At 44.7% G+C, this 14,963-nt stretch overlaps 1 protein-coding gene across 4 annotated transcripts in view; it reads right to left on the bottom strand.

Annotated features, from left to right (window-relative positions):
* SAMD11 (sterile alpha motif domain containing 11) overlaps positions 1-14,963 on the bottom strand; it is a 187,930-nt gene that overhangs the window by 143,519 nt on the left and 29,448 nt on the right. For all 4 annotated transcript variants that reach the window (XM_075437113.1, XM_075437116.1, XM_075437115.1 and 1 more), the window contains one exon: positions 12,255-12,349. In XM_075437113.1, the coding sequence (XP_075293228.1) occupies positions 12,255-12,332 (78 nt within the window). In that variant the 5' untranslated portion in view covers positions 12,333-12,349. The remainder of the gene's footprint in view (positions 1-12,254; positions 12,350-14,963) is intronic.

Below are 14,963 nucleotides of genomic sequence, written 5' to 3'. Positions count from 1 at the left end.
TTTTACCAGTTTTTCAAATAGGATCAGAGTGTCACCAGGCCAGCTTTAGCAACTTCTGGCATTCAAACTGGACGCCCGATCAAAAAACCCAAACACAGTGCAGAAACCTAAGCTCAGCGTTTGTTTCCTTTGCTTTGCCACTGGGGAGTTGGTTGTAGTTGAAGGTTTTGGTTAACTCCTCCTTTACTCGTCACTGGCATTGTTCCGTCACAAGAGTTCCACAAACCACACAGGGCTGCCCACAGATGTGAATACCCAGCAAAGATTATTTATGCCATGTTACAATGCACAACCCACGCCAAAAAGCGAGCTTCCATGTCGTGAACAGCACCTCACACCTCTCACCGCTGTATTCCCAGCCCCAAAATGGTTCTCAGAAGTTTTTTCCTGACTCTGCCTTAGACCCATTTCCCCAGCTGAGATTATCCCTCGCTGTCTGCATCACAATCATCTAAATTATGGGCAGTAAAGCAGTGGGAAGGTGGGGCATTGTTATTTTTGTCATTGTCATGGGTTTCCCGTAACACAAAAAACCTGACCCTCCTTGCCATGAACAACATCAGCCCCAGGAAGTCCAGGTTTTCTGACAGCTTTGCCACTTCCCGCATGCATTCAGGTAAGAGTCCTAGCAGCACAGTAATGAGTGAGGGGCAAGAGAGCAGGAGGCCACGGGGCATGCAGCTGTGGGTGAGGATGGGCTTTTTGGGGGGCAGAGCCTGCACGCTAGAACACAGAGTGGACACAGTACAACAGAGAAAGCAACCATAGGGCGTACAATCACAGTCACCTCAAAGGAAACAGCAACAGTTTCTTGAGGAAAGGCCATGGGTTCCTTATTCCTACCGTCTTGCATCTCCCCTTTTCTCTGTTACCTGCTGTGGCCTTGATTGGCGTTTCCAAAGGAGCTCAAGGACTGGCCCAGCTTTAAATTTTAATGTGGATGAAACAGTAAGGCCTTGGCCATAAAAAATTGAAGTTTATACATTTCAAAAATACACATATTTTTCTCAGTGAAGACAAAAGGTCTGAGGGAGTGGAAAACGCATGTCCTTGGGCTCCCCAGATACTTAGTTCTGAAGTCTCATTCTGAGACCGCTCCAGTCTCCTTTACATTTCTTTGAAGATTCTGCCTTCAGCCTGCAGAGCAGGTTCCTTCTTTCAGTTTTCTGGTTTGGGCAGCTGAGTTATTCTGTTACCAAAGAGAGGAGAAAATTTCCAGGGTTCTGGAACCATGGCACTTCACTTCTCTAGGTCTTTCAACAAAGCAACACAACTGACAAAACAGGGCATCTTTTTGCTCAAAACCAAGTGACAGGCTAAGGTTCCTTCAGGTGAACACTGAAACACTATTGGCATTATCCACTTGCTGATTGTTATTTACACATAGGTACCCAAATGTAATGCTGCCTCCTATGATGTTCTGAGCTGTGGAAATGTCCTTAAATTGTGACTAATTTTAAGAGTAGCACTGAGTGAAGCTGTTGTTGTAAAGCAGTCCAGCAAAGTTCCTCCCCAACCAGCCTGCTGTAAGGGCAATCATTAAATGAATCTCTTTTAACAGGCAACATGAAAATCAAGATCTAGAAGAATAAGCAGGAGAAGGGAGGGACATAGTTCCTCGCTGCCAGCAACAAGCGACTCCTATTGACACTGTTGGCAGTTATTCACACTCAGCAGCACAGGAATTGGGGACCGTAACCTTGGATAAAAGCTTGGCTTGTGGACTTGGTACAACTAAAACCAAATCCTTTTGCGGAAGCCAAGAAATGAGGTTCATTACAGCTTAGAAGAGACATTAGAGTCTCTCCTGAGGGAGAAAGCCGTGTTTCTTCCCCTGTACAGGGATGCCTGTCTTTTTGCTATGTGATGCCTTTTGTAAGCTCTTTTGGGGACAGGGTATAAATCATAATAAAGCCATGGCATGGCATATAAATCATAATAAAGAATAATGATACGTAATAAGGATGAATAATATTAAGACGAGAACTGAGAGAGAGAGTCTGCACACATACATACGCACAACTGTACAAACAAATACAGACAGAAAAGGTGGTTGTTACTGTTTTTCAAAGTAAACATTTTTTTCTCCATGGATATTCTGCTGTCAACACATTGACCCTAGCCTCCTTTCACCACCTTCTTTTCCTGCTTTCCCTGCCCTGCTGCACATGGAAGGCCAGGGAATAAACATGTGCAGGTATTACACTGCCCAGAGGGTCATGAACTGACATTACAGTGGGAGCTTAAAAACACCCAGCTCCCACAGGTCCTGCGTCTGTATACAAAGCTTTCCCTCTGGTTTGGCTTGCCTTGTGTCACCCGGACAAACGCTACCCACAACACACAACTGTCCCTTTCCACCGATGCTTCCAAACAACAAGAGACACTCTGTCTACACTCCACTCTACTACTGCAGAGAGCACGCCTTGCAGAGCGACAGAGATCCTAACCTGCTGGAGGGCTGCTTGGCTGTTCAGGGAGGATATGGTTCCCTGAAGGATAGAAGAAACTGCAGAAGATTTGCTGTGACTTCACCCTTTCTGAGCAGTTGTAATAAAGGGAACTCAAAAAGCTGCCACCTGGATAGCTCTAAACAGCCAACCTCATGCTGCTGAGGAAAGAGAACTGGAGAAGCACAAAGGGCGAGAGAAAAGAGCTCGAAGGACATGTAGCAGTTGTAGCAAGACAACAGAAAGGGAAGAGTCCTCAATGGCCAGCAGGACACCCCATTCTTCATGTAAAACCAATGCATTTATACAGAAAAGAGAAAGAAAGACAGGCCCATGGCTGGCTAGGGTAGAAGCAAGGAAGGAAGGATGAATGGGTAAAGACACAAAGAGAGGTACTGGGAGGTGACAGACTTCAGACGTAGGTAAGGGTCTCCTTTTCTGACTTGTCTGAAGCACCTGGCAGACTGGTTGGAGCTATTCAGAAAGGCACGAGAACAACAGATAGTAGCACCAGGCATTTTAACTAGTTTTAATACCATGCAGAGTTTGATATACTCCCCAAATCCCAGGATTTATTAAGCATGGCTCTGCTGCTTCCACTTCTAAAGCAATAAAGCTGAAAGTGTCAAAGAATGAGGTCCCTGTTTTTATCTCCTTTTATTCTGTGGGACCTTTTTAATCTGAAGCTGAATTTAGGAGAGGCTATGCTGATGGTTCTACCACCTTAGGCATTTGGGAGGGTTTTTTTCTCACTATTTTTTCATGCTGGCTGCACAAAAGTAACAAAGCAAGCTGTCCGCTCAGACAAGGGGAATCCTTTGCCCCCACACCCTGCCCAGCCTCTGGCACTCCCAGGAACCACTGGTAACCTCTGTGCATTGCTGTGTCATTTTTTAACTGCGTTTAAAACCAAAGGTGGGTAGAACTGGTTTGGTGAAAGTCTGTTAAAGTCTGTAATTGCAACAGTATGAATGAGCCTTGTAAAAAGTGGGAGAAATCTGACACAAAGGAGAAGCTGGGAAGCCAGGCCCCCCACCACAGGAAATCCAAACACAATGCTAGAACCCATAGGATTCTGCTAACACGCCCTGAGAAGCTGATAAAACCAGCACCATGAGAGGTTCTCCACCTGAAAAATATCCCTGCCTCCTTATCTGCAACTGCAAATTCAGGCTTAGGAGCCGGGCGAGAGTAATCATAATTTTAATATGAATTTAGCGTAGGTGAGGAAGACTAGACTGGTCAGGCTACAGAACCTTGGGCCTCTTCTGAATTCTCAAAGTTTGGGGAGCAAAATGGCAAACTGACCCTGGCCGCTGTCCTGCCTTCAGGGCGTCACCGCTCAGTGTACAGCTCAGCTGTGTGGGAGCAGGGAAGCTTCCTACCGTCGCGCAAGTCTGCGCCTCCTAATGAGGCAGATGACAGAAGTGGAAATTCTAATTTCAAATTCTGCTCGTTGCAGAACTGGATTAGTGATCCAGTTTTACTCTATACAGATATCTTTGTCAATTTGCAGAGAAGGAGGGAAATAAATAAGTGTTTGAGATTTTCAGGGCTAGATGCTAAGATCAGACTAAGAAGTAAATTTGCTAGTGCTTAAACAGCACAGCAATCTAACGTCCTTTCCATGTCTTCTCCTTTTCGGGTAGATTTGGACTCCTCAACTCCTCGCAAAAACTGATTAATCTAATCTATTACCTATAGATTAGCCTAAAGGGTTTTTTTGTGTTTGGGTCAGCTGATTCTCCCCAAGAGCTTGACTGGAAAAACTCAAGGATAACTAGATTGCTAGCATATCTGATTAGCCAAAGAAAACAGGGTGGATGGGTTGGTATAACTTGACAGAGCTGACTAAATTGGGGCTACTGGTCAAGATACATCCAAAATTCTTTGCTGGCCGAGTTAGCCAGTTCCATTTCAGACATGATGAAACAGACTTCCCAGTCACTGAATATTAGGAACAGAAACAGTACAAGGGAAAGATTGTTTAGCCGGTCAAATATGTATTTAAAATGTTGATAGCCTGCACTGAGACCCAAGGAAAAAAAAAGTATTTATCATTGTTATTAACAATAATAGAAATAAAACCAGTTTTAATAGCATGCAGGGTTTGATGCATTTCCCCAATACAAAGATTTATTAGTTTAAAGCCTGTGTGTTTATTTGTTTCTCTCTCTCTGGTCCTGCCCCCCCCCCCCTTGAATTTTTAATGCACACTGTTTCTAATGTCAGCCGTTTTTCTTGTAAAGGTTTTTTGACATAACTTTATATTGCTGCTTCCTTTTGTTGTTGCCATTCCCCATCCTTGTTAGAGATTTCACTCCCCTAATGAAGCTCGTCTTCTGCCAGGATAATAAAAGAAAATAGATACAGAGCTGAAGTGAGCCAGTGCGAGGTGTGTGCATATGTGTGTGTCTGATTAGCAATAAGGGTGACACAAAATAAGTGCAATAACAGCCTGTTCTCCAGGGACTCCCAAGGCTGTCCCCAAGATCTGCGGTTTCTCTATATGGCTCTGCGTGTGTGTGCACACAGGGATGTATACACACAGTTTGTATGGATCTATATGCACACATAGTTTGTACGGATCCAATTTTATATCCACACACTGACAATGTGGAAGGACATGTTCAGAGGATGTGCACCGCAGCTGCCAGAACTAGGGGATATTCTGCCAAATGAAAAAAATAGGACTCAAAGTAGTTCAGCGACTTCCTAGTCCCTAAGTTTTGTGGGTAATCCTTTCACTGTTTCACAGTGACAAATCACTGATTAAGCCTGTTTGGTAGCTTTCTAGTCGTTGTCTTTCTTTTCTGTTTTCCCCCCATCCATCTTCATGAGTGTCTTATAAATAAGGTGGTACCCTACTCCTGTTGCCATTAAAAAAAACAAAAACCACAAACAGAATTTCTTTCACAGCCCAGGAAATGACAAAGATCTGTGCTATCCTGTGTGTAACACCCCCTTCTCCTTCCCAGCACTGAACTCCCAAAAGCACAGACCTGTTAGTGCCACGTACACATTGGCACCTTTTGAGCAGTAACAGCCACTGCAAAAAACAAACCGCAGCCTGGAGAAGAGCCCCATCAACTCTTCAACGCCTTCCAGCCTCAGGAACCGCCTCTTGTGCTCTTTCAGGGCAACTCATGGTCTCACTATAAGCTGTGAGAAAAAATCCCAAGCTCTACAACTCTCCTTTCTCTTCTGTCCACTGAGAATAAGACACAAAGTTTCTGTAGCTTTCCTCAGGCTTCTAACTACTCCAGTTTCAACGGGATGGAGGCTGTCAGTGATTACACTTGCATTACAGTCTGATAAAGAAGCAAGAACTTAAACAAAGCTCCTGGGGACACAGAACACAGAAGTGGCACTCAGGGAACGAGGTGGTGTGACACCCAGGTCCTCCTCTTTCTGATATACAACATCATCTGCTCAATGCTAATGCATGCTAAAGGCTCTGCAAGACCTCTGTGGCTAATGTCACTTATCAGAAGAAACCAAACTACTCGGAGAAGCTCAGTCACTATGGGTCAGTGTTAGTTAGCCCAGACCTATAAAATTTCTAAAAAAAATGAAATTTTAGGAAGGCAATAAAACCCAAAGCCCTTAAAAAAAGATCAACTGCCATTTCAATTTACCCTGCATTCTATATTCCTGCCTGGTACAGAATGCCAGCAATATTACTCTTCTGTTTCCACAGCGGTGCTTCAAACAGATGCTTTTCAGTGATGAAGGCGCGGAATGTGTATACTCTGCCTGCTGCCACTTCAGCTGAAAACTCTGGTTTTCCAGCCCAGCCATTGCTGGGAAACAACTACGTCTGGTACTTCAGAAATAACAGAACTAACAGAAAAGCAGTTTCAGCACACAGGATCCTGCCTCTCCTTCCAGAAACGGTTCAGACACTTTGCAGCACGAGTCGTATTTAGACTGCCTATACCAACAGTGAGGATAGGGGCTGGCTATCGGTCCCTCTCCTTCCCAGAAAAGAGAGCACGTAATGAAAAGCAGTAATTGGTGAAGTATAGTTCCTCTATAGGAAATGCCTCTTCTGAAGTTGTTTGCTATGAGTCAGAGATTTTGAAAGGGGTCCAGCAATGCACACATACATACCCCGAGCCCAAGCACACTCGTACAGATTACTAGTCCTCTTGGATGCTTCAGAAAACCAGATACCTATTAGGCACATGTGCAGCAATAGTATCTTGGGGACTAGGTTATTGCATACTCCAACAGACACAAAGAGGACTGGGTCTCTGGTTGAAATGAGTAGAAGAATCTCTTTTGACTTGTTTCCGGTGGGATATCCAGCTTTTAAGCACATCAGACACATTAACATGAGAACCTCTGCATATTTGTGGCTTTCAACATCTGAAATATTTACAGCTATCTACAGCTCTGCTCCGTTGTCTGTAGCAGTGCCACATACTTTCAAACTCAAGAAAGCTCCGTCTATTTCTTCCTATCCGACCAATTCTAAAATTCAAAACCCAAGGTCATTATGTCTATCTAGGCTTGGTTTACACACTAACTCTACACTGAAACGCTTAATTGAAATTTTAGGTGGAAATTAATCTAAGCACCTCTTGTTTCCTAATGGATTTTGATCTACTTCTCCACACGGTGACAGTTTCTGGCATGGTAAGTGATGTCTGTTTTAAAGAAGGCCGTAATTATGAAGTCTACAGGGAACTGTAGGTCAAGACAGAGACACAGTGACATAGCTCTTACTAGACCAGAAAAACAGGAATGACTAGGACTACTGACACGCTGCAGGAACAATGACAGATAAGTAAGGAAAACACTTGCAGCATGCAAGATCGAGCTCTATTTTGTCCTTTTCAAGCTGCACTTTCACAGCTATGGAAAACATTCGACTGATTTTTGTAACTAGAACACTATCCACTGTCCTGCTTCCAAAATTCTAGCTGGAAATCCCAGCAGCAGTCTCAAAACAGGAACGCAATTCCTGAAAACTGATGGGGGTAATCTAACTAGCAAGTTTTTATCATCAGAATCCAGGAAAGTAGACTGGAGTAGAGCAAAGGGCAGCTGATTTAGGCATGCTTTTAAGGAAAAGTAAACATCTTTGCATGTCTTTGCATATGTGTGAGCAAGTATTACAACCAAACTGGTCACAATGCTCAAGATCCAATACCGACACACAGCCTAGGGATAACCAAGCACTGGGAATGATGAAGTGCTGTTATTTCTGTAAAAGGACAGGTCACAGTTCTATGAGGTGCAACCAGTTTTGACAGAGCAGGGTAATCAGCAAGATCAATAGACTGCTTCATGAAATGGCGAATCCAGGCTCCAGGGTGGATGTGGCTCCTGGAGTAGAAGCATCCCAAAGAGGTAAGCTCTTGTCTGATTTTCTCCTTAATTTCCTAATGCCAGACAGGCAACACAAGTTGTCTCTCACATACAGTGTGACACTACAACTCAAAACATCTCTTTTCAGTCCCAGATCCCGTACCGGCCCCTCATTCCTGCTCTGTAGCATCTAGAGTGCTATTTTGAATCTCAGCCCTCCCTCATGCAACCCAGAAGCTATGCCAGACCATGGTGGGATGTAGGAAGGGTGGTCTATGGCACCCACAAATGAGACCAAGAGCATGAGACCAGCACATTCTTTTTCTCTCACCACCTAAGGTAGCAACGCAAGCCCTCTACCCTTTCTCCGTGAATCGCAGCTCCCCAAGGCACTTTCCTGGTACTTTCAAACATTTGAGACAGACAGAAAGTCCTCTACTTTAAAAAACTGAGCTCCGTGAGTGATGAAAAAAAGCTGCTGTCTGACCAGATTATGCCTCTCTCCAGGCTATGCCGTCTCCTCACAGGCACACACAGCACGCACTGATGCAGAATTGTGCCAAAGTAAACAGGAGCAGTCACAAGGGGACAGCAGGGGTGTTCCTGGTGCTGTGGGGTAGTAATGAGGAGCTCAGACAAGAGGGCATTGACATGATGGATGTAGACCTGAAAGAACATGTGCACATGGGAGATTGAGGGCTCTTTTGTCCACAGAAGAATGGTGGAGATATCAGGAGAGCCAGAGAGAGGTTTGGTATGGAGGTGGCTCATTTTGGACCATCGAAATCCCCTCCACTACCATGTCACCAGCTTCCAAACAGCTATGATTTCTTCTGTAGCATATCTATCCTTCCCCTATAATTAAACCGTGTGCCTCTGCTGGACCCTGACATGTCCCCCTCTAGTTGAATTACTGGTACACATTGCAGCCCAGGAGTCACAATTCCCAGATTATACCAGCTCACAAGGGACCATCATCCAGAAGGTCCCAGGTACAGCCATGCTTACAAGCTCCCTGAGGGAGCTGTCACACTGAAGAATGGCAGAAGCACAAATAGCAGAAGTAAGCATTTGTGCTTGCTGATAATCTTTCAAACAAGACAAAGTTCACCATGCTGCTGAACCTATTGATAACCAGGACAAAAACTGCTCGGATGCTGTGATATTCCTGAAAACTAAAACGTTACATCGCCTTGGCAGTGGTTACAATCTATAATCCAAGCCTATCTAACTATCTACTTTGCTTCTGGCAGCCTCTGCACTACCCTGTCAGGCTTGGAAGCTAAATACATAAGCAGGACTCTGTGCCCACCCAAGGAGTTTGCGTGTGGCCTCCAGAACAGGTGAGGCTGTGCAGCATCATTGGTTTGCCCCTTGCTTTCTCACAGTCGCAGCCCCGAACTCAAGCTAAGAGGTAAAGCCACAGACAGTGCCCTCTGGATACTGCGCGTCTCACTCTGGGATCACAATGACCAACGCAGAACAAGTGTTTTATTGTACCCTACAGTTCCCAGTTAAGGGCACCGTTCCACAGGGGTCATTACTAAGTGCTTTTGTGAAGCTATGAGCCAAAGCATGGGAGTCTAACAAGCCTTACAGCAGTGCCCGAACACTCCAGATTTCTTCCTGGAGCAGTGGAAGCCACTTTGGTGCTGAACAATCCAGGTGCTTCCTGACTGCTTCAACAGGTGTAACAGAGAAGCAGGAATGGGAGGCTTATCTGACTGACACTAATTACACAGATCCAGCACTCTGGCCAGTGTGCCTCAACCAGAAAGGAAGATAAAATCCCTGCCATAGATAGCCTACAAACTAATGTCTGATGCATACTCCTTTTTTTGCACTATACCATCCAAAACTAGAGGCGACTGTTCTCAAAGATGGCAGGACTCTAGATCTGCATTCTTCTGAATAATGGAAATATTCAAACGTCACAACAGACTCAGCTCATCGATTTTTCTTCCTCTACTGACTTTCAACAGGAACCTTAAAGACATACACCATAAACTGTTGAGAATGAGAGACCTCAAGAAGATACAAAAACTGTAAGCGGGACCCACCTTGTGTCTAAAGCATACACCTCCTCTTTGTAACAGAACCACACATTTGCTGTCTTTCTGGACAGCATCTAACACACAACCAACTAATGGCGACAGTAAATCACAGCCACAACTGCCCATTGTGTCTTACGCGTAGCAAGGTGCATATGTGAGTGTGCTCTTGAAAAGCGTTTTTGACATAAAAGCGAAAGACCTACTGAAATCTCCTCCAAATCAAAACCAGTGTGTCTGTCCCAAGGCAAGTTTTGGCCAAGGAGAAGAGAGTCATGAAAACCACAATGACATTCAGACAAAACTACTGGTTTCACACAAACACACTCCCGGGTGGCAGTACGAAGCCAAGGAAAGAAAGAATGGGTCTTTCATGGGTAGATGGATCACAGAAGGGGAATATGCTACACAACCAGCAGTTCTGGAGGGAGGATGATATTTTCCCCTTCGGCTGTCCTGAATAGACAATGGGACCAGCAGTGCTATGATCTGAGACAGACAATGGACACAGCAGACAGAGGCAGGGCAGCACTGTCTGCAGAGCAATTATTTAAACGGAGAGAATCCATACAAGTATTTTTTTTTTTTTTGAGAGGGGAATTTTTTGTTGTTGTTTATTTTAATTGAATTCCATCAGGAGGGCAAAAAACAGCTTTGCTGAAAATACCCCATTCACAGAGATGCTAAAGGACACCCAGCAGGTTCACAGCCGCTGCATAACACATCCCAGCCATCTACGATTTTAATGCTTAGGAGGTGCAGGCTGTGCTGTATTAATATGCAAAGTGTGCCTGCCTTCCCAATTAAATGGAAAATGCTATGATTAAAGGCAGTCAGAAGATATTAGATGGATAGTGCTGAACTATGGGCTTTATTTCCTACACATAGAAGCCCCACAGGAGCGCTGATGGAGTGCACGCCGGGGAGATTACCAAAGGCGAAACAACGCTGGGAAAGGAAAAATGCTTGAATACGTAGAAGGGAGAGAAAATGACGAAGCTGTTTACAGGAGGATTGAATTAACACAGTACCTCATCCTGGTCTCCCAGACACGGGCCCTCTGGGCCACACATATCTGGAGGGAAACCAAGCACCACTGCTCATAGAAGCCAAATTCTGGCACATCATTTTGAGGGAAGAAGGCCTCAGAAGCTGAGTGAATCACAGCATAAGGCCCAGAGAGCTTCACAATTCAGGGCTGCACAACCCTGAGGCAAAGCTCAGAGGAGACAAGGCCTTTCCTACGGCCCCTCTTTCCTTGTTAGCATCAGCATGTTCTCGTCTACCACCTATCTGCGATGGGAGAAGAAAACACAGCGGAGAAGCACAGCATGCTGGATAATTTACAATTAAACCCATGAAGATGAGACGATAAAACAGGAAACATTAATAACTGATTGGAGAGTTCCCTTTGCCTTGCTGTGAAGGGCTCGCTCTAAATCACCCACGTAGCTTTAACCCTCCTGGCTCTGTGCTACACTGCAGCCCCAGGCCATGGAGCCAGTTCCCCCCACTTACTCTTCCTTCCTGCCTCTGAACATTGCTGCACCCTGTCACCGACGCACTCCGTGCCCGTGTTTCATGACTTGCATTTAATTAAAAGAGATGGCAAAGTCAGGTATATTTATGGGGACTTCTAATCCTCACACTTATATTTTCAGTTGCTATGGGTTTCCTTCCAGAGTTCACTCTTTCTCCCCCACCCCCACTGTGTAACGTGCACCAGAATAAAGTCTAATAAATTCTGCTACGTAATTGGCTGTATATTTTAGGGGTCCATCTATCCCAGTGCTGTGAAAACACAGGCCTTCAAAAAATTACTGTAAGGACAGAAAACCCTGGGGGAGGGAGTCCGCAGTGCTTTATTTCCTCAAATGACTGCTGCTAAATTGTTACAGGTATGAGGCTGGAGTACCGAGTGGAACAAAGCCAGAGCCAGTGGCAGCTGCGATGTCACAGGGCAGCGCTCGAAGGAAAGCAGTTGCCAGAAGTTGCACCTTTGTCCAAAAACAGTTTGCTGTCCTGCCTTGCCTGTCTGAGAGCAAGAGGACCACCACAGGGGCCAACCAGAGGGCACTGCATGCCTGCCCAGGGTGAGGTACAGATGCCTGATGTATATTAATACAGTAACTCTTCACATTCTAGTGCTGCTCTCACCAGCTAACACTCCACAGACACTGAAAAGCCCATGATACTCTTTAAATGAGCCACTTCCACCACTGATTCTCCTAGCAAGGTCGGAAAAAGGTCTCCACATTTTGAGGAATACAGAACTTTAGCTGCCCTCTGTCTTTAGGGAGGGATTCCTTTTCGAAGCAACATGCCCCCAGGTGAAGCCACACAGAGGAAAAGATGCACATAACCTCTAGACTGCCAGCTTAGCTCCAACATGGGTTGGCAGAGCCATGTGTAATGATGGTGGGTGTTACTGACTTACCCTCTCAGCCGCAGAGCAGGTCATAACAGATAGGATGCAAAGTATGTTGGAGTTGACTGTGTTTGAGGAAGCCTGCATTTCTGTCTGTTAGAACCCTGTTGGAGATGAAGAGAAAATACCAGTTCAGCACACTGCAAGAGTATGAAATACTTTTCTTTTTTTTTTCACGTGCATTATCTAATGGACTAGCACATACAACTGAGGAGTCTTTAGAAGATGACATTTCTGTAAACAAAAGCACTAATGACACATGAACATTGTGTGCTGTATTTGAGGAGGCAGCTCCACTCAAAGTATTAGAAATACTGCTAGCAGCTCCAGATCGTCCCAGGACTCTCTTCTACAATGACCCGTAAAGAGCAAATGTGCATATGCAAAAAATGATCTGACCTGTTCTACCAGCATTTAGGATGACACATCTCTACTGACAAGAGGAATTGTCCATATGCAATGACAGCACTCATAAATGGGCCTGCTGCACTGCTCTTAATACGTTCAGCACCTAGCAGGATTTACTGGTTGCAATCTTTTTTCACACAAGGAAACCCTTTTGCATGAGTACCTGCATCCGATACCAGCATAGCAAAGTCTCCCCTTATACCCAAATTCCCACTGACCCATAGAAATTTCAAATCCCCCATCCACTGCTGAATCCAAATAAAACACTGCAAAACAAGAGGAAGGGAGAAATTAGATTTCCTCTGGGTTGCTCATTTAAGTAAAAGAAGAAAAAGACATAAGAAAAGAGGAAGGAATTCTATGAAGTTGGCACATATGTGCCCCCCAAAACCACACAGAGTTATGGCCAAACCTGTATGCCACCACACAACTCTTATATTTTTCTGTCATTTCTCCATTATATTAGCAGAAGCTAACACCCCTTAATTCACAGTTTCCCACATTCTAAGTTTATGTCCAATGTTAATGTTATTTAAACGTCACCTTATTTTTTTTCTTCTCTCTCCTGTGAATTTCATGCTAGGTTTCTTATTTCCCTCCATTTTGTAAAGTATAGTTTATTAAGAAAAGCTGACTGTACCTCCACTCCGTCTGCTGGAACAGCACTGACGAATAAAAAACCCACCTCACAGGAGACAGTTTTATTCTGTTGATCGGAAGTCTGCCAGCCCAATTTATGATTGGACATAAGATCTCCAAATCTGAATTTATGTGTTGTAGGATAACGACAGGTCAATGAGATTAAAAGTATGTTCATGAGAGAGCTGTAAGGCAATTTGAGTTTCATGGTTCTGTGGTGATTGGGCATTCAGTCTAAGAAAACCTGCGTTAATAAAACACTTGCAGTCCCCGGGAACAATCTGCACATTATTCATTATTGCAGCCCAACTATGGTCGCCTTCACCAACACCCCCTCACTATAAAAAAAAGAGAGAGAGAGAGAGAGAGGGAGAAAGCAGTTCTCCCCCTCCTCCCTATTCAGATGAAGCCATCGGGGAGATGGTGCCATTGATAATGAATGAGCTGAATTAACAATAGAAACACTTTTCTTCCTTATCATATGGTTTGACATAATCAAAACAGGGAGGGGGAATGGGAAGAGAGAAGAAAAGTCTGAGCCTCACATGTGGGTCTCCCCCACCAGCTGAAAAACACAGACCAGCAGCGTCTAGCCGCTTACAGAGCGTCCCTTGCGTTCAAGGAACCCTGTTTATTGCAGAAACACCACCCTACAGACCTTACGCACAGGGCTTAAATGAGTCTTAGCCAGGTCACACGGGCTTGCATAGGTCATCTGAATCAGAGCAAACCTGTGTACACTGTAGACATGGGCCTTGCAGCTGCACTGGGATCTAGGGCCCAAAAAGCCTTGCTGGTCAGGATACAGGCTTGGGCTTCAAAACAGCGCTGGTTTGGCCCACAGGTTGGATGCAGCAAGTCCTGAAAACTTTAGGCTCAAATTCAAATATCTGCCAGGGTTGGAACACAAACCATGATTTAGGTTCAGTATGTTGTTATGGTAACTTCCAAGCGAAGATCAGGTCTTGATCCAAAGTCACCTGTGGGCTCAAAGTTGTTTGCTTCTACCATTCTAGTTCATCCTGTGTCTCCCTGCAAGTAACTACCAGCTCAAGCCCAAATCAAATTCCTCATCTTGCTTTTGCATCACACAATTCCTAACTACTCCTACCTAATACAGGAACACTGCTACCCTTCAGACTATACAAAGCACCATGTAAACAGAAGGGAACCTGCAGCAAATCCAAAAATCACCATCTTTCCTCTTTAAGCTGTTTCATTTGTCATCAATGCTTCTTTTCTTCATCATGATAATAAAGATATTAATTCAAGAAAGATCGCAGGATGTAATCATTTGGTGGTAGGGAAAACGTTCCGTGGCTTGTTTCTATATGGACTCTGCCTAAATAAACCAAAACTCCTCATGCTCCTTTTTCCATGCAAGTACAAGGCTCACATTAACCTTGGTCTGATTTAAGAAGGGCCGAGAATCCACAATTCTAGTATACTTCAGCAATGGCTGTAGGTGCCCAGCACTTATGAATATTAAGCACAAATGCTGAAAAACTAGGGCAGAAGCATATGGAATGTAACACAGCAACCCTGAGGACACAGGAAGGACGTGAAGAAAGGAGCCTGAAAAGGGACAGGGCCAAGAGGAGACGAGGGGGAGGAGCTGTTGTTTTTCTGTACATTTTCATAAAGCAAGGTTCACTATGCTGCCATCTGACT

This window comes from Opisthocomus hoazin, chromosome 16 (genome assembly GCF_030867145.1).
Source record: "Opisthocomus hoazin isolate bOpiHoa1 chromosome 16, bOpiHoa1.hap1, whole genome shotgun sequence".
Classification (NCBI taxonomy): Eukaryota; Metazoa; Chordata; class Aves; order Opisthocomiformes; family Opisthocomidae; genus Opisthocomus; species Opisthocomus hoazin.
The sequence above is the reverse complement of the archived record's forward strand: the minus strand, read 5'-3'. Positions and strand labels throughout refer to the sequence as shown.